The 24,412-nt window shown below is 35.1% G+C and overlaps 1 protein-coding gene across 11 annotated transcripts in view; it reads right to left on the reverse strand.

Moving 5' to 3' along the window:
• The window catches only part of MEF2C (myocyte enhancer factor 2C), a 141,123-nt gene that overhangs the window by 61,334 nt on the left and 55,377 nt on the right, over nt 1–24,412 (reverse strand). For 9 of the 11 annotated variants that reach the window (XM_051642562.1, XM_051642559.1, XM_051642560.1 and 6 more), the window contains 2 exons: nt 18,368–18,565; nt 6,228–6,431 (listed from right to left, as the gene is read on the reverse strand). In XM_051642562.1, coding sequence (XP_051498522.1) covers nt 6,228–6,431; nt 18,368–18,421 — 258 coding nt within the window. In that variant the 5' untranslated portion in view covers nt 18,422–18,565. Of the gene's footprint in view, nt 1–6,227; nt 6,432–18,367; nt 18,566–22,065; nt 22,195–24,412 lie in introns of those variants that run through there. The other 2 variants (XM_051642555.1, XM_051642554.1) reach the window with 2 other exon arrangements.

Here is a 24,412-nt window from a genome sequence, read left to right on the forward strand (position 1 = left end):
TAAGGTAATTAAAGTCCTCTAAAGCAGCTCAGGCTGATTTGTGATGAAGTCTTCAGTATCGCTAAAATCAAGAGTTTACCCAGTGCAAGTTTCTTCAAACATATCCAATTTCAGTGAGAAAGAAAAGGGAAAAGAGGATGAAGAGGCATCAAGTGTAACAGAAAAGTGTTCCCTAATGGGAAGACTAACAGAATAGCTGGTGAGACAAGAGACAAAGGAAAGCACAACTTAATAACCCTTTCAGAGGCAGGAAGACAAAAAAAAAAGAATCAGGTACTTGACTGCAGTGGGCAAAAGATTATGAAGGAAGAAGCTGAGGATGAGTTGAGGATGGAGAGAATCTCAGAAATGCATAAAAATGGTCCCTGGCATGAGAGGTATAAACATTGTTTGATGGAAACAGGATTGACATATCTTACATGAAAAATCATATTACCGTATCATCATCACCACATTATTTTGCTACCTGTTCTTACTGTGCCATGTCTGAAGTAGGGCTGCAAGTACTTTGAGTGGGGACCTGTTACTGTGCATTAAAACACAGCAAAATTGAAAGAGTGAGTGGAGAGGTGGGTGAAAGGGCATAGTATGCTTGATAAGTATTCAGGTGAAAAAAAACAACAACCCACAACATAAAAAATAAACCACACAAAATGAGGCAATGTACAGCTGAGAAGTCAAACAAGGTAAGGTTTTATTGAAGCAGAGGGTATGACAGTATATTGCAGGAGATGACATCTTCCTTTATGTAGAAACAAAACAAAATAAAGCAAAAAAACCCAAACCAAAACAACAAGAGAGACAGAAAAAGGATTAGTTGAAGCCAGATGCCAGCAAAGGACAGAGCCAAAGGCAGATAGCAAGAGAGGTATTTCAGAAAAGGAAAAGACACTGAGGTCATGGAAGAGTTCTATTGTAAGATAAAAGACAGCTGCAAAGATCATGGGCATGTGTGTGCATGCATGCAAATTGGCAGTTTTGAGTAGTGAACTTTACACAATTCAGAGAAGATTTGGTGGGTGATCAGTACTGATAACATAGAACCTTAGTTAGCAGAGGAAAATGGAGGAAGTTTGGGTTCCTCTTTTTAGTCTGCCAGTGATTAGTGGTATGGCAGAGGGGAACTGAGGAGGTGGATGTTTGTTGGTCAGAAAAAGGAAGATACTGTAAATGGGTTGAAGGGGCTGACCTAGTCAGAGAACTTGTGTTTAAGGTAGTGACCACTGAATCAGCAGAGAAATAGGATCTACTTGGAGAAAGAGGGACAGTAAGAGCAGCAGGGTAAAAGAAACTGATAGATTTGGGGCTTTAAAAGAGCTGAAGATGAAGGTGGTGATTTGTGGATTTATGTGCATGCAGAGCAAGGAACAACGTTTTAGCCTCAGTGTCTAAAAAACAGAATCAAACCCAGGACTTAGTAAAAACTCACTAGAGGTCTGCTAAAGCTGAGAGAGTAGCTGATGCCTTGACATGAAAGAAGCGACAAAGAAGAAGGGACAGCAAGAGAGAAAACAGGCAGGAAGTTTCACCTTAAGTCAGCAAAGGTGTGATGGCCTAGTTGATGAACCATAGCAGATTACTGTAATGTGGTCAGGATTGTAATCACATCTGGAGCAAGGATGCAAAATATTTCCCCATATTTCTACTCTGAATTACACCCCCTACAATCAAATGATGATGTCCTTTCTGTCTCCTAAGCAGTGGGCTCACAGTGCTCTGGGCACTTGATTCTAATTACCCACAGTAGTGTGGCAGTGAAATATCACTGAAATTAGTGTGTTACATCCTTTTCTCTTTTACAGAAACAAGGAGAGGATCTGCTCTCCTTTTAAGTAAATGTAAAAAATGGATAATGCATATAACTGTCTGTTGTACAACTCTGATATTTACTCCTCCCTCTCAGTGCCATAAGAAAATTATTGCCTAGTCCTATACAGTTATGTTGATAATGCTAAACAAAAAACCCATAAGGTATTTTTTTTAATTTTTTTTTTCTGACACAGCAGACAGGAACTGGATGTATTGACAAATGTCTAAGGACAGATTGGATGTCTAGTTGTAAAAAACACCACTTAAGTACCAAAGACTGCACTAAATGCCACAGGATTTTGTAATGAGAGAAAATGTAATCCCATTTTAAAGTAAAGAATTACAAATCTAGTAATTATATCACAGGATTTTAAATGACAGCTGCTGAATATGTTGTTGTTGGTCTTTACACATAGCACTTGGAAGCTACACAAAGACGAAATTAATGTTTTTTTCCTCAGCGTTGAAGGAATCCTGCACTGGTTCTGTTATTCTGTTACTATATCAAGCAACCAACATGCCTTTTTTAACAGAAATAAACTCGAATGAACAACTGTGGTGTGAGTGGTTTGGTGGATAAGGACATGAATACTTCAGTTTTAAGAATCCAGTTAACTCTAAACAGAAGTCTCAGAATGATATTATTATTATTATTATTATTATTATTATTATTATTATTATTATTATTATTATTATTATTATTATTATTATTATTATTATTATTATTAATTACCCCCCCCCCCCCCCCCCCCCCCAACTAATACATATCATAAAGCCTCCACACAGGTTTCTGGTAAGATTCACAATAATTGGCACTATTGCTTAAAATGGATAAACTTGAGTATTGAATGCAAATATTTTCTCCTTCATGAGTGCACATTTACTTTCAGTTACCTCTGGATGTTGTATTTACCAGGTAATAACTGAAATGCATTCAGTTGGTAGATAATTTTTGTGAGCTAAAGAACTCAGATATTCTGAATTGCACATTAATCTACTGCATTTTGAAAGAGGTATCTGGAAAAGACCATCTCTGTTATTTTGTTTATTTGTAAATAAAATTAATACATGTGTAAAGAAAGTATAAGCTACTTGTTTAAATCATCAAACCAAAATAGCTCGAAGACTAACAGTAACTGAACTTCAGAATTCTCTTAATATTAAGCCACTCCATTTTACAGTATAACAGATGTAATCAGATTGTATATGTATAAATTGGGTAGGACCATATTGCTTGATTTGCAGTCATACAAGTACTAATGTTTATGTAAAATATTTTTTCCTTTGAAAAATTGTAATGTTTGTTAGAAGTATGACACTTGGTGTCTTCTGATACTTCAAGTAACAAATTATAGCCTGAAGACTCATTCCTTCAGAAATGCTAAATATAATTAATCCTAGTAATTAAATGGAAAAATTTTGCTTAATAAAATTATCAGCTTTAGCAAGACCTACAAGAAAATTAATGTAATTTTTCCATCTGAATAGCGGTGGTTTAACTAAAAAGTAATTAACTACATATTAAAGACCTACTCTTTTGATTTTCTTTAAATATAGATTGTTCAAAGAAGTCAAACCACATTCTAATGCCTGATTACACAGTTCTACCAAATCCAAAAAGCAACTAAATAGTTAATATTATGCTGAATGTGCACACAAATTGGATTCTAAATTAAAGACCTCTGTATGGTTGACAGTTATATTTCAAATTTTCGTAAGTCTACCTAAAAAAGTTTTCTTTCTCTAACACTGTGCAGAAATCTGTGAGGACAGCTATGCCCTTTTCTTCTGCTGAAATATAGTTATTGAACAGTCATTTAGTAGAAAATTATCAGATTTAATAATACTGTCTGATTCTCAGCTGCTGTTGATTGCTCTGGAAGAACAAGATTAAAAACTTGTAAGTGTGACATCTAGCTGTCTGGAAGTGAAAAAAAAATAAATGGGCTCCTTACAAGGAAAATGTGTGTAATGTAGTCAGTTTAACTGATCAATTTAAATATTTAAATGTGTCACAGATTTATATCCTGTACCTAAAAATATATCCATACTACACCAAGAGTCAAGCCATTTCTCAAATGGCATACTTCCATGGGCCCTGTTCCTCTCTTGTAACTGTTATGTTAATTATCAAGTACAGGCATGATAACTTGAAACTCTTGTTCAAAACCTATACCCTGCACTCCATTGATCCTGAAATAGTACTGGCACTGTTGTGTCTTAAGTATTTAGCATTACAGGCAGAATATTGAAAAACCTAACAGCAAAACGATTGAATGACTGAATTCAGGGCTGACAGAAAATATGAAAAAAAAAATACGGAAACTGTAACCACGCAGTTAATTTGGCCTTTTCTGCCTCTTGTTAGATCACTCAATTTAAATACTGCTTCTTCCAATTGCCTACTTTTATTTGGCTTCTTCTAGAGGAGCAAAACGAGATGGTCACCAAATTTTCAGTATAGCCATAAAATTATATATTTGCATGCAAAATTGCCTGTCAGAATATCCAAACTGGCCCACTATCTTTGCAGAAAAGGGACTTTGTTGGTGCAGAGAGTGCTCTTACGGAATGTCTTGGAGTTACAACAAAATAGACATGATTTTAAGTTTTATATTTCCACTCAATTTTATTGAAAAACCATAGTTCTCATGATCAAAAGTATTCATTCATTGTGAAGCAAGTAATAAATCCTTAACTGCTGGCTTACTCACCTATTCCCACAAGAAAACCTGCAGGAAGAGGTAAAGATATCACAGGAAATTTTTCCTGCCAAGAATATTCTGGCTTTTTGCCACTCAAAAAGGACAGGACATTATTCTGGGGACAGAATTTGAATTCTGCTGGACAGGACATGGGCCTACCAGAGCTAGGTCACAGGAAAGGCTTCATGTCTATACAGGAGATTTGAAGTAAGAAAGGAAAAGAGATGATGGAGAGGAGGAAGAAATAATGTACTTTCCTCTTAGTCTTAACTCACATAAATTTTTGTTCTGCTGTCAGAACCTCATACTCTCCTAACAAGGGAGAACATCTGCCGGGAGATCACGAAGGAAGTGAAACAATATCATCCTATATGTTTACATAAGGATGGACAGAAAAGGGATATGAATTTCTTGGTTGCAAACTTTGCTAATCTATGGTGGTGTGACTGCAACATCTTGTAAAAAGTATAATGATGTTTATTCTATAGTATTTTTTCTCCAACATAAATATTTCACGTGCAATTTACAACCTTATTTTCTTTCAATGATAGTCTCAAATACGTGGCTAACCCAGGTGAAGCTTCCAAAATCACCAAAGTCTCATTTTAGACAACATCCAGATTATATAAAAATATGAAACTAATACCTTTAAAAAGATCTGAAGGAATCTAACTGTATAGGCCAAGGTATTCAGAAGCATTTATGAAAAAATTTCGACTGATCTTCAAGACAAGACCTCATCCTTTCAAGAGCTTTTACAATCATACTGTTAGATGCTTAATCATTTAGGTGCTTTGAAAATAAAATTTGTGTAAGTTATCTAAGCAATTTTTTACATAGTACTCTGAATGTTTTGCTATTACAACAAAATCATTCAAAGCTTTATATATTTTGCATGTGATTATAAATTAAGCTGACTTATCTGCAAACATTAGAAGCTGAAAATTGAAAATCTTAAATTTTAATTAATAATCTTCAGTAATTGGAAATACAAATTTTCCTATATGTTTATTGTGTTGTTTTTTTTAATTACAAGGTGTCTCCAGTGTTCTGATGGTGTTGGTTTGATACTGCTATTATTATATAAAGGCAGCATTCTGTGTGAGAGAGCTGAAACATTTGTCATAGTAAGTAAACTTCACATGCATTTTGTGAAACCTCCTTCCTTTGTAAATAACAAAAAAAATGAAACAGGTCAATTAGATGCCATAAAGCAGCGATTCTAGATCTTCTTCTATGTCTTTTACAGTGTATTTTTTTAGTTCCTCATGGATGGAGTACATTAAAACTGTTGGAGTAAGGGGACAAGGCACACCGTGCTTTCTGGAGAGCACATCACTGGCAGCGACTAGGAGACAATGGGCAGATTCAGCTAGGAGGAAGTGGTCCAGGTGTGTAGAGGACTGATGGGACAAAGGGACAAAGCACTACAGAATGTGGGACAACAGGGAGGCAGTGATCCCATTGCAGGGTTTTTGCTGAGCGTGTGAGACTCAGGAGGATAAAACTTATGGTTCACAAAAGACTTGGATTCCCTCCAGTCTCTACTGCACCACCCCCAAGGTCTGCTGCTCCTATTCTGCTCTCCTTCTGCTATGTCACCTCCCGGGTATGCTCTACAGCCCTCAATAAAGAAGATCAGGCCTCTCACTTTGAGTACTTCTGCCTCAGAGCAAAGTGAAAACAGAATCCTCCCAGAACATGAGATCTTACCTCAACAATATCTGAATTCGTTCGACTCTCATGCGGCTCATTGTACTCGGTATATTTCAGCAACACTTTGTCCATATCAGTGCTGGCATACTGGAACAATTTGTTGGTGCTGTTGAAGATGATCAGAGCAATCTCACAGTCACACAGAACACTCAGCTCGTAAGCCTTCTTCATTAACCCAAATTTCCTCTTCGTAAATGTCACCTGGAGAAAAAAAAAAAAAAAGAAGAGAAAAAAGTCCGTCAAAAAAATCCCCAAGCTGGTCTTTGTAGCCCTTCTTTTTTTGGAAATGTGTGATTGCTGTAGTCTTTGAATTGAACAAGTTCAGAAGGCAAATGCATAAATATAGATATAGTTCCAAAACAGAATGTATGGGTGTGTTATGAAAGTGATGAAATATACCGAATTCTGGCTGCACAAAACTCAAGATACAGGTAAAGAGCATTTTCATTAAGTAGCCCTATGAAGTGTTAATATTGCATCTTTCTCTATAAATTTTAAATTAATATACTCTTTATATGGTATGCATCTTTCACATCAATATTCTAAAACTGCACCGTGGATTTTAAAACTGCACCTCAGATTTACAGCTGGAAATAGTTCAGATTTTGGCAGTCAGTTCTTATTATTGAGAATTACTGACTTTGATTCCATGTCCCAAAACTCCTGCTAGATTTTTAATGAAGAAATTAGTTCATACAGCATTTAAGCTGCGTAAAAGAGATACATTGCTCAAGTAAACACCCTCACAATAATTTTGAAGACACATCTAGTGTTAAAAGTTCAAACACCCATGTGACAAATGAGAACTTAAAAGCCTGAATGAAGAGGAAACAACACTGACCAGCAACAAATACCACCTTAGAAACACAGTCTTTTCTAAACACATATGCGGCATACATTATTTCATTTCAGGTTAGATGCTTAGATACATGAACTGGCATTTTTTAGTATGAAGGACTTTGGGTCATACTGCATAGGAAAAATAGGGATGTGTGTACAAGTTCTCTGTAGGCCAGCAAATGCCCTGACACCATGCAAAACCTGCACAGTATGAAAAATATTGCTACTCTGTACAAAATGTTAATTTCTCACAGTGACTGTTGTGACAATGAAAAGACCTGCACATTTTGAAATAAATGTTGTTTGTTCTTTGTTGTTTTTTTTTCCCTTTTCTTTTCTGCACTAACTTACAAGTTCCTGTAAGACATGTGACTTAAAATGAGAAACTACCATGAAATGTTCAAGCCAATTGTATGGTGGATTTTTTCTACTTCTGTTACGTCATATATTAAATTTCCATTAAGTGTATACAATGACTATGATTTTTTTTTTATATACCTACATCTTTTATCATAAAAGTTTCAATGACAATAATTTTTAAGACAAAAATACTGTTCTGCTAGTAGTCAAGGTATTTGATATGTCAAGGACAGGCATGCAATGCATTTATAGTCCTGCCTAATCCTGCACTTGTTGCTCCATTCTTTAATACCCTTAAGCAGTAGAACCTCTGAACTTTAGTGCTGAGGCAAGTAGATTCTCCTGTACACGGTTCATATGGCTGCTGTTTTATCTTGTCACACTCCTAATGCAAGTTAATGCTAACTGCAACCCTAGACTACCTTAAAATCCCACCACATCAAGGCATGGAAAATGTGACCTTTAAGTATTGCTAATCCCTATTTGCTAGTCTATCTCAGAAACATGAGGCTCTATGCCAAAGCTATGAACATTTATTCTCCCAAATGTATACTGAATGTTATTCTTTTTATTGTAATTTCAATCTCTTTAGCCTCTGTCAACGTACTCTTAAGAAAAGATGGATTGCCACTAAATATTGTTATTCAAGCATTTTAAAAACACATTTTCACAGTACTGTACTGTTAAGCATAATTGATACTAAGTTACTTTTTTTTTTTTTTGTCTGTCTCAATGGCTTTTGATATCTGGGATGCTTGACGTGATAGGTAACAAAACTTCATTCAAATTCTGAAAAGAACCCTCGTCTTTCAGATACTCTTTTAATGTTTTCTCTGATTACAGAAAATTGCAATACATTTGTTGAAGTGTATATATATATATATATATATAGATATGTAAGCATGTCTTAGAAAAAGCTAAACACACAGAAAACAAAATGTACTAACTCAACATATTTTTCTGCATCTAAAATGTCTTTCAATCAACTTCTTGACCACAGGGCTGTAGGTGGAGTGTCTCTGTACAGTATGGTTTCTGTTGCACAGAAACCTCAGAATTTAGCATGTTGCAGCTTCTTACCATCAAAGCACACTCCAGTACAGAAATATCTTTAAAGCCACTGTTTGCATTTACTCTTAGGTGCTCCCGAACATTTAGAATAACCACACAGCTGTGCTGCACAGCACATACTTATTTCATAATACTTATCACCAGAATGACAGTGGTTAGAGTTCCTTTTTGTGGAAAGTGAAAAAAAGAAAAACAGCTAGACTTTTTTTTCCTTCTCCTTAAAACATAATCTTAATTGCTCAGAATTTGATTTGTTTTTAACTCTTTGATCTTTCTAACATTTTCTAAATCTTTCAGATAATGCTTTCTACAAATGGTGGTAAGTGCATTAAAACAATTGTATCTATGATTGTTTCTATGGTGATCTGGAATATTACATTTTTAAAAAAATACGCCTTTCATGATGGCTTACCTTTACATGTATGTATTACATATATATGTTATATATATATAAATATATATAAAATTGTCCTGTTTTTACAACAGTTTGTGGATAATATAACACATCATCTTTATTACTTAACCTTTTTTGTGCCTCAGTTTGTTAACCATTCTTTACGTTAGCCTAGATACACCCACAGAAACTGAAAAGTATCTATTGCAGAAGATTTGCCAAGTGGCAAAAATTAATGTAAATTTTAAAAAATATTTGGTCTCATTTTTTCTAGGTGGAAAGTAGAGTGAAAACTACACTTAAGAAGCTCTGACTGCACTTGAACTGATTCAGAGCTGATAATGAACAAGACAGACACAATCTGCATGTTCACAAACTTTCGAGTAGATGTAGTTACTGTACCAAAAAAATCCAGGTGGTCATACAGTCTTATTATTATATACTGTGTTCAAAGTTCTCAGTCATGATAGCATTGTATAACAATGACTGTTATTTTGCCATTTGACATAAAAAACACTGGTGAGGCTGAAAGAAAACATACACAGTGAGACAATTCACCAACATATTTTAAAAAGGACATCCAAAAAAATTAATGCATTTCAATATCTGTTTAATATTTAACTTTTTACTTAAGCAGAAAAATCAAATCACTACATGTTCTTTCCTGACAATGTTTGTCAAGATGTGATTAATTATCTCTGCTGTCTAAACCACTGACAATTTTTAGATGTTTTTCAATTCACAAATTTTCTCCTCTTTAGGAGGCAGGCTATTTGGAAAGTCCTTCTTTTTCAGAGATGTAGTATTTTACAATGACAGTGTGAGAACTGGGGAGAATGGGAGTGGAGTGGAGGCAGGAAGTGGATCAGATAAAAGACCAGCATTCTACTGTCTTTAAAAACTTTTAAACATGTGTACATAAAACACAAGGTTTGAATCACTGACAGTGTTTAATTACTGTTATGAGTTGCTTTTATGCAGAGTTTTTATATATTGCAAAAAGAGCAATGTGCAGAGTTTACCCCTGAAACATACAAAAAAATAACCTAATTCAATCTCTTTGTATTAATCAAAAACCTACTAGTATATTTCTGTCTGTTTTAGTCCTGTAGTTATTTTACTTATTTAAAGGTTATTTTTAAAACCTTCAGAGGCAAACTGCCCTCATAATAGGAATGGTGGTACTGAGAGGGTAGATTACTGAAGCATTTTTGTATATGAAATATTACAAATGCTGATGACTGTACAGGCTGTGAGCAAAGCAGATACTGCTCTCAACTATGGGAAAAACTGACAAAAAACCCAACAAAACCCTAACAGTGAAGTAGCCAGCTTCTAGCTTCCTTAACATAAATCAAGGCGAGCTTTTCATACATTTTGGATGAAATTCTAACCAAAGGTGAAGCCCACTGTATGTGCTCAAGGAAAGACATTGACAAAAGGAGATTGTTAAAAGGATGTTTTTCCACTTCAACTCTGGATCTTCTTTAATACTGTGGAAACACGGAAACACCTCTCAACTTGCTCTTCATGCATAAAGCTGCAAAAATCTTCTGAGAGGTGGTTTATGGACGAGACATTGCAATGAGTGGGGCTGCAGATAGCTTGAATTCAAGCCTGCATAGTACACACTGTGATATGCTCCATTTAGAGGGCAGTTTGGACAAGCGCACACTTCCTTGTTTAATTGCTAGTAAGTAAAACTTAGACTAAATAAACTAGAAGGTAATGTTGCTTTGTTGTGAGTATAAATTCTTTCATGCCTTGAAATTTAAATTTAAATATGTGTGTGTGTAAATGGTGATAGTGGCCACTGCTAATAGTCTTTATTTAGCTAATTTTGTAACAACAATTATGTGCTTCTCACAGATGTTAATACATTGGTGGAGGAACAGAAACAGCTATAAATAATCCCATTAAATTAATAAAGCCTTCAGGCTACCTTCTTTACCTTTGTCATGTTTCTTTCTGTATTTTTGGGTGGGAATGGTTTGGACTTATTAAATTTTAGCTTATTTTTTTGCTTTAATTCAGGTTCTTCTAGTACTTGTCCTGAAACCTCATCTACTCCAGGAGGCCGAGTGGTAACAGCACTCCATGTTTGTCACTAACAGCCACAGCATATGTGCTAACATTCTGTGTATTGAACGCAGCAGTCCTGTGATTTTTCAAGCAATTCAGTCCAGTCAGTGGCAAAATATAAGCATTCCCCTTGCTTCTTCCTATTTTGATTATAAATATATATATCTGCTGACACAGGAAAACAAAAGAAACAGGGAATTTGCACCTAGTGCCTCCCATATGCATCTCCTGCTGTTAAACACATATGAGTGATTACTGAAAATCAGGGACCACTGATGCACAGAAGCGTCTGATAGAGCCACTGCCTGGTCAAGAATAAATATTATTGTTCTTGTTCTTATTTCATCTCTGAGACAGGGACTAGCACAACTGTGTGGTAGATACGATGCATGTGACAAATACGAGCTGCTACACAAGCAATCTATCCAACTTCAAACATAATAAATTCAAGTTGTCCATGTGGAAAACAAAGGGCTCTTGACTAAAATGTCACTAACAACAGGCAGCTAATCCTATCGTATACTGAAATCCCAAACTACTACTGGAGAGGCAAGAGCTCTTGTCATATTCTCTCTTCCCCTTCCTCCTATTTGATTTTTATTTAGATCTGTTTGTCATATGAAGAGGCCTGGCTGCCTGGTTATCTTTACATTAACCCTCGGTGGGACTGGGAAGCAGCACCAGCGCAGGATTCACTCCAAACAAACCTTCCTTTATGCATTAGCTGGGCATGCCATATTAAATGAAAGACCCTTTAAAGAGAAGTGAAGGACCTTCAGCAGCCTGCTTCCATGTTCTTATAACCCTCCAGCATAATTTACAGGGAGGAGACAGCAGTGATTTGTGCTGGTAAAAGAGCTATTGTCCCAGAAAGCCTCAAGCATACTGAGCTACAACTTGCTGAATAGTTCAGATAAAGAGCAGTTCTAAGCAGGATGCCCTAAAATTATAGCTATGAAAAATAAAATGTTCATGATAAATCTGTATAAAAAAGGAGGTTTTGTACTTGTGTGTTACACCCCCTTTTTAGTATATTAGTACATAAATAACAGATCGAATACTTGAAATAGTGATGTAATTCAATCTGCCCAAATCCAACACATGAAGGTGGGTCTCATACAATTTTCTTCTTTGTAAGTAAAAAGAAGGGAAATGGAAGATGTGTTAGTTAACAGATGAGATAGGAGCTCAGAAATTAGTAGGTTAGACAGTATCAATATGCTTCCCACTTTAACTTAGAAGTTAAGATCTAGAAGCAGACAGGGTTGCAAGGATAATGGTTAATCTCTGATACTTCATTTCCTTTTGTTGAATCAGAGAGATAAAATTAAGTCTATTCTATACAGATATACAGATATGTATGTATTTTTGGCAAAAAAACCCCTCATAATCTCTATCAAAGTCATAGTAGCTAATAAAATATACAAGAAACATTGTTTCTTTTCTTTTTTTTTTTTTTTCTTCTTTTGTATGCTATCACCAGTTCTGGCAGGTACAAATAGATGTTTAGGGTAAAAAAAACATGTTTACTGGTTCTGTGCTGCTAAAATGTTCATAAGGTAAAGGTCAAAGAATATTTCATTCCCTGCTGAGCAAATGGTCAGGAAGCACATTTGTCTGCATTTCCTGTCATAACAGGAAGAGTGTAACTTCTTCCTCTCCACAATGGCTTCAGTTCTGCTTCCCACCGCCAGCTCTTTCTCCCTCAGGGCTTTCCAACCTATTCCTTGCAAGACAGCAAGGCTGAGCCCGTGTCTGCACTGGTTTTCAGCTCTGCTGTGCTGGCAGATGCCTCATTCACTACTGCACTCTCTTTACTTAGGATTCTTGCTCACACTTCAAATTAAAAGTAATTTGACCTAAATATTTACCTTATGCTAATCCACTCTAAATTATGCTCAGAACATACATTTGTAATACAAACACACTTAAATATAATGTGTTCTAGAAAACCACAGTTCAGTTCAGCAGCTCTCTTAAGACTTTATTTCTCAGATAGTCCAGTATAAAGTGAAATGTGCTGCCAGAGTTGTACAGATCACTACAATTTAGGAGTAATGAAAACTTGGGGTGTATTCTTTGCTGACAGAAACCTAACCCCACCTCTGCAAAAAACTAGGAGCAAGGTGTAACTGTAATTCTGTATTTGAAGTATATGTACTGTTGTGTGCAATTTAACGTAAGCAAGAAAAGGAATTTGAATACCTAAAAGATAAAAAGCATGTGATGTGTAACACAAACATTCATTGAACAGAATGATGCTTAGTTGCATAGATTAACAGCTGTTTTCACAGGAAAACATTTCCCTGAGGGAAAAAAAAAAAAAAAAAAAAAGATATTGGATAAAATGAAGACACCCAATTTGCAAAGACTGAAATGCCAGGAAATTAGTGAAAAAAAGTATTCTATCTAACTTGTGCTCATGTGCAAGGCTCTTCTCTCTTTCTACAAGGGAGTTTCTGATTCAGTTGATAGTCTCTTACTCATTCCTTTTAAAAGGAGTTGAAACACAGATAAAAATAGACACACGAGGCTGAAATTAGTTTTGAAACTAACAGCATTAGGTATCGAAGTCAGTAGAACAAATCTAGGTCTTCCTGCAAACGGTCATTTCCCTCTGGGATATTCTTCCCCTGCCCCGTAACCTCACTTTACTTATCTGCTTTAATTTGTTCTCTATTGAGCTGATAACTGCAGTAAGTCTGGTTTATGGCTTTACAGATTTTCTGGAATCAAAGAATGACAAACAGTCTATGAATGAAAATGTTAAACAGCAAGAGTTTGTTAGTGTCGTACCTCAGGGTTACATAGATATGTTGCTTTTAAAAAGGATGTCTTCTATTTAAGCACCTTAATGCTGAAGTGTACACTTCCTATGGTATTTAATAATACTTAAGCTCCCAGCAGCTCATTACAAATAGAAAGGTATGTTTTAAATGGTATGCAGAATCATTAGATAAGCTTAACTCAGTTTTAGCTGTGAATCTGAAAACAGCATGCTTCACGAGCAGGAGACAAAAGTGCAGAACTAATGATTTAGATGATCGAAGGGATAAGAAATGGTGGATCGCCATGTAAGACCTGATAGCTAGTAATACATAGGAAAAACAGCGAATTAGAAGAGAGCAGGTGTTCCAGACCTGATACTAGAATGTCAGTGGGTCAATAAGCCCTCTTTCCTGGGTCAGTGTTCCTCTGGATTTAGCTCACAGCCCATGGATTTAATGAGATATTTTGTAAGTGACCTTCTATGACAGTAATACAATATAATTTACGTCATTACACCTATTTATTTGAGATCTGGGCAGCCCAGCCTGTACTGCTGCAAAGAGAGTTTCAGATGATCTCAGTCTACAGCAGACCACAAAAGGCCTTCATTAAAAATTTCAAAGTTATTAAATAGAAAAAATACAAGGATTTTTCTGAGGTTAACTAATGCAATTTTTCTTTCATATGTTGACCCATGTTTTTGCAAATGCCCTCCCTCTTTTCTTTTTTTTTCAAATAAAACAGGATTCTTCATAGCAGCCTTCTCCAATTTGGCCAATTGAAACTTCTGCACAAAGAACTAGTAAGAGTCAGGAGCTTCCAACATCAGATGTCAGTGCTGATATTTTTGGCTATCAATTCTGTTAGTGGTGCAACTAATATAATATCTACTTGAATAGGCTGTTGACAAGGATACTGTGGTCTCATGAGCCTAAGCAACACTACCAGAGATTCATTCCACATTTAAGACTACTACATTATCCAGTGCCGCAATAATAAAAATAAAGTCTCTGGTCACATTGGCTGCTTATAACAGGCTTCTCTTGGGACTTTTAATTTCCATTTAGTTTCATGACAGTAACTAAACTACACAAGTAAATACATGTTTACTCTAGGCCTGGCAGTTATTTAAAATTCTTCGCCCTGTGGCTAAAAAAGGAGGGAAAGGGAATTTTTCAGATGGGCTTGTCTGAAACTCTCACAACTGCAGAGTATTTGTGATTACTCAGAAGATTCAAACATCCTTGCCTCCTTTGTCACCACATAATTCTAATGGCCACAAAAATACAGCCAACTGGCAGCCCACATGAAACAACACAAAATTAATGGCTCCTCTTAGTTAAAAGCCTGAATACTTCACTCACTGAGGTCAATGACAGAGATCTTATGCAGCACAGGGTAAAAGGACCTGGCTTCTAATGTCTAGGTTGCAGAAGTTTTCCTTTAACTTGTCTCAAAATGTCAAAGTTTTAAATAGTTCTTGGGGAAGTGCAGATCATATCCCCATATTGCACATTTTCATGAAATTTGCAGTAAGGTATCTGACTCTGGACAGTTTCAACTGACACTTCTTAATATATGGTCACTAAAGTACACAAATTCAACCAGGTAGACTTGCTTGGAAGGAATCTTCTGGAAGGGAGGTCAGCACTATTTCTGTCCTTCCCAATCCAGTCATATGAGCACTTTGAACAGTTGGGGAGTCTCCTACAACAGCAGACAGTATTGTGGAAGAAAGCAGTGCTGATACTAGTAGAACAAGTGCTCCATTCAATGGTTAATGTAAATAGCTAGTCAGGACACTGGGGAAGGAGTGTAAAAGCAAGGACAGAAATCACCTTTCATGGCCCTTTTTAAATCTTAAACCCTTTTGCAAAAACTCTGTTATCCAAACAGATTCACCTTTTCACTAGGAGAGAGCAGAAGAACTAAACTATTGCTGTATCCCCTTGATTCTGATGTGTTCCACTTACTTTTCCCTGCATGTGGTGTCCCACAGAGAATTTATGTGCTTGAAAACAGCTGAGGATACACTATCCATGTGTATCATATTCCCACCTAACATGCCTTGTATTGTGAAACCACACTGAATTTGAATGTGAGTAACAGTAAGGAAGTTTCAAGTGAACAGATTTGCTGCTGTTCTTGCAGACATCTTTCTGTGAGGTAGTAAGAAAGAAAATAAAAGAAAATCGTCTCCATCCATATAATAGTAAATGAAGCTACAAGTAATCTTTCTGGAATTGTGTTTCAGCTGGTATCTTAATTTTATTATGAAAAGTTTTCAACCTTTTTTTTTTTTTTCCTTATGGTGCAACCCTTTAATCTTTTCTATGCATTCAAATATAATTATGTAATCAATTAAAACAAAAATTAAGAATGTAAACCAGTTACTGTTTTAAGATTACTGGAAGTGTATAAGTTAGAAAACAAATAAACTGATGCAGCTTCACTGAGGCAGCAATAGCCCATGGAATAGATTATCTTTTAAGAACTAGTAAGCCCCATGAAAGAGGGGGGCTTATCTCATACAAATGGTAAAAAGATCAATCAGCTACTAGTGGAAGTCTAGTTCTATTTAAACATGTAGATATCACTACAACTAGAAAGCCTGATCCCACAGCACAAATGAATCAAGGGAAATATTTTCATTGGCTTCACTGGCTTAAAATCAGGGCACTGAATGCAGAAGGTAAAACCAGTAGAAACACTTTCTAAATTATGTTTCAATATATTAATAGAAATCAAAAGCAGAATCAAGACAATTTTTGTATTTGGAAGGTAAAGTAATGCAAATCTATTCCTTCAGCCTCACCGTGACTAATCAGCATGATGGGATATTATCAAATGCTAGAAAGATAAATGCTTTCTGCACCAACACTATAGTTGTTAGTATCCTAGTGTTGTAGGTTTATTCATAGTTACTAGTTCTAAAAGCTGGTGCTAGAAATCTTGACACTCTACTGACTGAATTGAAAGACTAGATGTCTTAAATTTCTAAAGTGAATTTAGCCTTTTGAACAATATCTCATTGAAAAAAATGGCGATTAAGTTCTCTGTAAATCTTATATTTGAGTAAGCAACTTGACACTGAAGCTATTGTATGAACTAACATTGCTAATGACAAAGAATTTGTAGTATCACTTCCAAAATAATTCAGGTTGACCTCAAAAAGAAACAGCGGAAGTATGGGAAAGTTTCAAACAACTCGTGTCTTAATGTTTAATGATAAATTCTGTTCAATATTTCAAATCCCATTTCAATTGTAAGGTATAAATAAATTAAAATAAATACAGTGACAGTTTTATAGTGATACAATTACTACTTTTTGGATTGGCCCACAGCAACAGGCAACCTCTAGGGAAAACAAAAGAAAATATCCATCATAAATTTAATTTCGCTTTTATACATAATTTTCCGTCATGGTGAACACAAGTGCCTACTAACAATACAAAAATTATGAACTATTGGAAAGCATATTTAAAAGTCATAATTTGTTGTTATGCCATAGCTCAGTTTTTTATGGCTTTATAAAATCCTTGAAGACTAATAACATTACTTCTTAAAAAAAACCCTTGCATATATGAAGAAATTTATGATTCAAATTATTATATCTAATATATTAATAGTATTTTGGTATCAAGTTCTTTAAAAACAATTACTGAAGATTACTCCTAAATTGCAGCAAAATGTATTAAGAACACTAATCATAATGTTAAATAATTTTGTTGCCAGTTTCTCACATGTGAACCTACAGTTTCAGCAAAACATCTATCCACTACATCAAATGTAAACAGCAGCAGCTTTTCACTGATTTTAAGATGACAATTGCTGAACTTTATTTTTCTGAAAACAGGAAGGCAGTTTCTCTAATTTATGACCATTAACCAGCAGAGATAGTATTGATAATATACAGCTACTTAGCCATTTTATCTGAAGCAGTTAATTAACCAGTCCTGCTGGACCTATTTAGACATAGCATCAGTAGCTGAGACTTTGTTTCATATTTATGAAACATAGATTCTATGATTCTATCTACAACTTGTCAATATTTTTGTATGCAGGTATTAGAAGATGTTAGGCTACTCACATTCTTTTACAAATTCAGACAGGAAAATATGAGACTTTTTATGAAGTAGTATCATTTATATAGGAAGAAGGCAGAATTAAAATCACTGCAAACATGTAGAAACATAAGTAATTTGGATCTATGAATTTAAATGCAAGACCTCCTGCAAATAAACTTATAATAGTTCTCAAAATACAGTACTTCAAGCCTGTATCCTGTAACAGCTTGCAGATGTGCTTAATCATGTATTTTGCACACTGAAATCAAAGCAAGCGCAGAAGGGGCCCAAAGTAGTACATACACATCAGTCTTTGTAGAATCAAGGCCTCAACTGATAAATTCCTAACTACACATTATGAAACTAGAAAAAACTGTGTGAGGTTTCTGGTTGCTTCCAAAAGTACTTTTTCTTTGATAGCCTTCCACACAATGTGTATATGTATACATTTAAGCAGGTATGTATATGTACACAAAGTTATCAACTTTTTAATCACTTATAAGTCACCTTAGAAATACAACACAATGTTCCAATACAGTATTTTTGCTACTCACCTGTCTGTTACGTTCATCCATAATCCTTGTAATCTGAATCTTTTTTCTCCCCATAGTCCCCGTTTTTTTTCCTCTCCTTCTTCCTTAGTATTATGTATTTTTCCCTTCTCTTTTCTTCCTCTTTCCCGTTTCCTCAAAACAAACCTCCTTCTTCAGCACTTGCACTACTCAGTTCACAGTCCCCTGCCTCCGTTCCTGCTAAACACAGAAAGGAAATAAAATATTATTACAAAACTGATAACTAGATGAAAGTTATTATATGGAGTGTCTGAGTATCCTAAGGATAATTTAAAGTACAAGTAAATGATAATAAAAAAATAATGCACCTATGAAATAATACCTAGAGAAATAACAAATAAATTCAAAGGCTTATTTTTATGAACGAACCCACAAATATATCCAGAAGTGAAAAAAGGACTGAAATCCACATTACCAAAATTTAATGGAATTAGGTGTCTCTAGTTTTAAGTATCACTCACTGCTCTAATATGAAAAATTACCTAAATCAGAGAGTTAATGAACCTTTCCGTACCTATGTATGCTAAGTAGGCCAGCTAATTCGTTTCTGAAGGGAAAACAATCTTGTGTTTTGACAGCAGAGGTGATAATGTCCCTCATTATGCAAATAGGATGGACCTTTTTTAAAATGTTACTTGATATATCAGAGATGTCAGCTACTTTAATTCCAAAATTTTAATATTATTCTTTAAAAATATATATTAGTCCAAGTATTACTCAGGATAGTTGAAGAAGAAAACAGTAGTGTATTTTCCCTCATTTCATTTCAACAGAAGTTCTAAAAGGTTTTGACAAATGATTTAAGACTAGCAAATACATACATCTTTCCTCAGAAAAATTCTTGCACAAAAAGCCAAGCTGTGTAACATGGAATAACAGAGACAGATGATAATTTAAGAATATTTTGAAAAATATTTTCACAGTTTCAGTAACGCACCAATACCAGCTCTCTGAACTTTACAGTACACGTTCTATCACAAAACTAAGGACAGGTAGATGCAATACGTAAGAATACACAATGCAGTGCACATTCCACATTTCACAAAATGTCATAAATCCCAACATAAATTTCTAATGTATGCAAATTATTTTTAGCAATAAAAGAAATATAAGAAAATACAGAAATAATGTTCAGTCTTGTACTAAAGTAAAAGATGCACTTTTGTCCCTTTTTAACCCTTGCTTATCATATTTTTATATTTAAATATTTTTAACAAAACAGCACAGAGTGCTTTTAAATACAGGAGAGGGAAAAAAAAAAACTGAATGAGAATGATTTTTTAATGTTTTTACGTTAGCTCTACAGTGTATTAAAAATATTGCTTGGGAAATAAAAACCCAGTAACTTTAAAACAGAAGCTGGTGTTCCCTGATTTATTTTAAGGCCGCAGTCTCACAGCCAACCTGATAAATTCTCACAATATCTTACGTAACACTAAGCCAATGTCCTGGCCATTTAATCCATTATTTGGCTCTGATTCAAACCCGCTGAGGTAGAAAAGCTAGAGCTCACTCATTCTGATCTTCACTTCTCTTGTGATTTTCTTTACATGCATTAAACTTTAAGCTTCTCAAGTGCTTCACCACTCTCAGAAAAAAAATGAGTTGACAAATAAGCAATACATCTGATCTTCCAAATTAGCGACTATGATATAGTTAATCTGCCGGGCAAAGCTAATTTTGAAGTATAATACTATGTTTCTGCACACAAATGCCTTTTTCTATTATTTGCTAAGCATATCTATATATGTCTAAATCATTACCATAATGCAGAGCATGGAACCATTCATGTTAACAATGTAATAAAGTGTGCAAGCTGTAATTTATTTTTTTCCTGCTTTTTACTTATTTGAAAACAGTTCAGCACTTGATCATCCTTGCGACAAAAAAGTCCTAAACTTTGAAATAAATGAAGTTGATTTAATGTATTTATAAAACTTTTTTTTTTTCCTTTCCAAACAAAGCTCAGAGAAAGTCTTATGTGATATTCAGTGTTGACAAACAAACCCAGCCTATTTTTAGAAACAGTTTTAAATTTCCTCGGACTGGTTTTCTTTCCTGTTTTTCCTATAGCCTTACCTCCGATACAAAGAGCAAGTTAGAATGGTGTTCCCCATGCACATGCGGGACCCAAAGGAGTCTTAACAAGCTTTCTCTGTAACAGTAAGCCAATACACTAATCCACAGCAAATGCATATGGAACAATTTCCTTGCCTTTCATTCAGCTGAAGCTAGTAGCACTATTGGCTTACACCACTGCGCCTGCCTAAGCTCCTATTCACTGCAAGGTGGAAGGTCAGGGTGGACAGATTAGAACAGTGGTGACAGGTCAGCAAGGATGAGAGCTGCTTGCCAGATCAAAATGCTGCTGCTGAATGAGTTCAATAAAATCACCAAATACTGAGAAAATCTACCAGGAAGGAAAAAAAAATCTTAATGGAGGAGCAATATGTCGAGTCCCTCCCACACACTTACCAGTTCCACATTTAGGACCAGTTTTAAAACAACAGGAACTTTTGTAAACAGTTTAAAGTCACTTAAAATTCCTATGATCTACACAAAATTACCCTAAAGTAATTAATGTAACACTTGATGAGCGGAACTTTGTTATTAATTTACCTGCAGTAGTCCACTAAGTATACTAGTTTTATTTTAAGAGGAAAAATAGATATGCAGGGAAATGAAGAAGAACAAGGATGATTTGGTTCTTAAATATTATAATACAATCTGAGAGAATGTGAAGGAATCTGAAGGAGAAGACAGAATGTGTTAAGTCTTACATATCCAACATACAATTTGCAATTAAACAGAATTTCAGTAAGTCGAGTTTTCTTGCCTTGATGAAAAAAGTCTCTTTCCTGTTTGCTTATTGGTTAGTAGTCTAATTTAAAATAAAAGCACTTCAGATTTTTTTTTCAAGCAAATTTATTTCCTTTAAAAAAAAACCTCCTATTTTTACTGCTACTAAAAACAAACTAGCAATGCTGTGGTATGCTCTCTGTCTTACTGTTTTACAGATATATACATATCAAAACATCCTGCTTCACATGCTATTCTTACTCTGTGTTTGCCTATAGTTAGATTCATTTCATTAGTATACACATTTGCACATGTACATATATAAAGCAGATAGCTGGATTGATTCCAAATCAATTAGATTCAGATAAGTAAATCAAGACATCTGATTCAAGGGCTACAACCTTCAAAGGCCAGTGACTCCTGAGTCAAACAGAATGTGAAGAATTCTGGAGACCAGCAAATTCCCATGGCTGCTTTAGGACTTTACCTGTGTTCTCAATAATTTCTGAAGGTTTTGCAGAATTAAGGATTACATATTAAGTATTTAAAGTTCCTGTTAACTGATAAATTGAATTTCCTTAATGGTAATAAAGAACACTTTAGAGAAGTTGACAGTACTACAAAACTCAAACAGTACTGCAGGATTTAATTATGAAAGAGAATCTAAAACGGAACTGAAAATAATTCCAGAAGTTTTGTTGAAGTAACTTTTCACATAAAAAAACCCTTCCAACATAATGACATGGTTACACGCAAACAAATTGCACTTATTGAAACACATAGTTACATGCTACGGTGTTACAGTCTTCAGCATTCCTCCTTTTTGCAAACCCAAACATAAAAAAAAAAATCAAATAAAAAAAAAAAATCAGACTGCTTACAAAAAGAGGAACCTCATTTTTGGCGGGCTTCTGTTCACTATATGATTTGGCAGAGAGGCAGTCGTAGCTGACAGAAGACAGATCTGAGCCTTGAGGAGGGAAAAGAGCTAATGGACAAATGCAGCAGATGACTTGTACATTCAGACACAGACGTACACACGCGCACACTCACACATGCACACCCGCTATCCCTTCTCTGCAGCTCAGAACAATCTTGATAGAATGGCAGGAAACACGCACAGAGTGGTCAGGGAAGGATATGATGTCAGCAACCACGAACAATAAAAGGTGTAAAGGTGCTTCCTTCCCTAAACTGTTCCAGAAGTGCAAAATGGGAACCAAAACTCTCCACTTCCTTCTCCTAGCAGAACTGTCTGAATCTGCTTTGCTGCAACACCCCAGACAGAGAGTTCTTTGAACAAGTCACACCAGGGGCAATAAGCAGTATCAAAACAGGAGAGTCAAAATATTTAGTTTATAAACAAGAAGGCAGCCAGAGGAAAACTAAGTTAAAATGTGCTAGGGTTTACCATTTTCATGGTTGCTTTACAAAAGAAACAAACTTGCCATAAAGATGCCCCTGTACCATTAAGCAGCTTGCATTCTGAGTAGATTAATTAAGTTAAAACTAAAAAAACAAACTATTTTTTCCTCATCCTGATGTAAGGAAGCAAACAAAAAATGTTGTCCCCCTTCTCTTACCATTCTTACCTTGATAAATAAAAGCAACTTCAAAGATCTGTGAAATCTTTTTATGCAAGCTTTTCTGTTTTCTCAAAAGAGTTTTGAATCAGATTCTAAACATCTAAATGTACTGAGTAACAATACAACAGCTACTTTAATGGAAATAAAAAAAAAATACAGCTGTAAAAACTGCAACCTATCTGTGAAACTCCACAGTAGGGAACACATATCCAAATAAAATGGTCACTGATGTGTTTTCTGCAAAAGCCCTAGCTGACTATGTTTCATATACAGAGAAAGACAGCCATACAGTGAAGAAACAGCACACTGCATCAAATAAAGATACCAATAATTTTGAGTCTGCCACCTTTAGCTGGCTAAAGTTGAGAGAAATACAGAAAAGGGGGAAAGCAGTGATCATCTCTTACGTTATCTGACTGAGATCATCTGACATTAAAGATAGAAGTGGCCCTTCACATTGAATGTGGTTTGGTTGCAGGGTCATTAGAGAAGACAGAGTTTAGGCCATTAACAGAAAGGTTATGATAAAATTATATATGTCATCACCACAGCAATATATCCGTAAAGCAGAAATAGCATGAACTGCAGTATGGCTATCCAGGCAGAAAGCCATGCAACAAATGAATCTGAGTCATCGTAAGATTTCAAACATCTGTCCACAACACTCCTATTTAGAAATTAAACATAACCTACATTTATGTGTTTTGATCTCACGGCCAGGCTGCCACATGAAAAGATTTGAAGTGAGTTCATCTTAATCTACTATATTTAACTCTCGGAAGATTGTGCATTTTGCTGCAGGAAGCATAAACCAAACATTTAAACCATAATGGATATAATGTAACAGATGAAATACTACAGACTACTAGAGAGGGAGTACGTCAAACTGAAGAAGTCTGTACACTAGGAAAATATTTGCAATCTTCAACTAACAAAGCTTATTCTTATTTAACTTTATCTAACCTGATTCCTGATTTGTGGCATGAGTTTAATTTATAACACATAATGGCATTAATTTCTAACAGATTCAACAGCAATGAAGTTCTGCATCAAGGGAAGAATAAAATGTTCATAAATGTGAAAACTGTCAAATAATTCTGTATATTTAAGTTGTTTATTAAGAGTTTTAGAGAAAACTTGAATGATTTGATCTGAATTCATATTCCACCAATTTTAGTATTGATTTTGAAAGCATCTGCTGAGTTTGTAGAAGTCTCTATTCCAGCTGATACCCCACATCTTTATTTATTTATTTGTAAAATATAGCAGAATCTGTTCATTTTTAAGCCAGAGCTTCAGGAGATACAGCTTATTTGCTTTTAACATTTATATTTAAACACATTATTACTACACTGACAATGTAGCAGTGAACTGCAGAAAATTCCTCTTTCAGCGAAGCTGCTGTTTTATAATCAATACCATTATTTGTATACCTAGGAGGAAGAGGCATGAGAATATCCAGCACTGTAAATTTTTTTGAACTTCAATTTAAAGACTTCTGAAAAACTAGTTGTAAGAACACTTCATCTCCCTTGAATCAAACACTGAAGTCATTGTATCTTACAACTCAAATACAGCACCAAGTTTTTTCACAGATTAAGAACTAAGACACTGTGGGTAGAAGAGTTTCACTTGCTGTTGT

The sequence above is a fragment of the Apus apus genome, chromosome Z, assembly GCF_020740795.1.
Source record: "Apus apus isolate bApuApu2 chromosome Z, bApuApu2.pri.cur, whole genome shotgun sequence".
NCBI classification, from domain to species: domain Eukaryota; kingdom Metazoa; phylum Chordata; class Aves; order Apodiformes; family Apodidae; genus Apus; species Apus apus.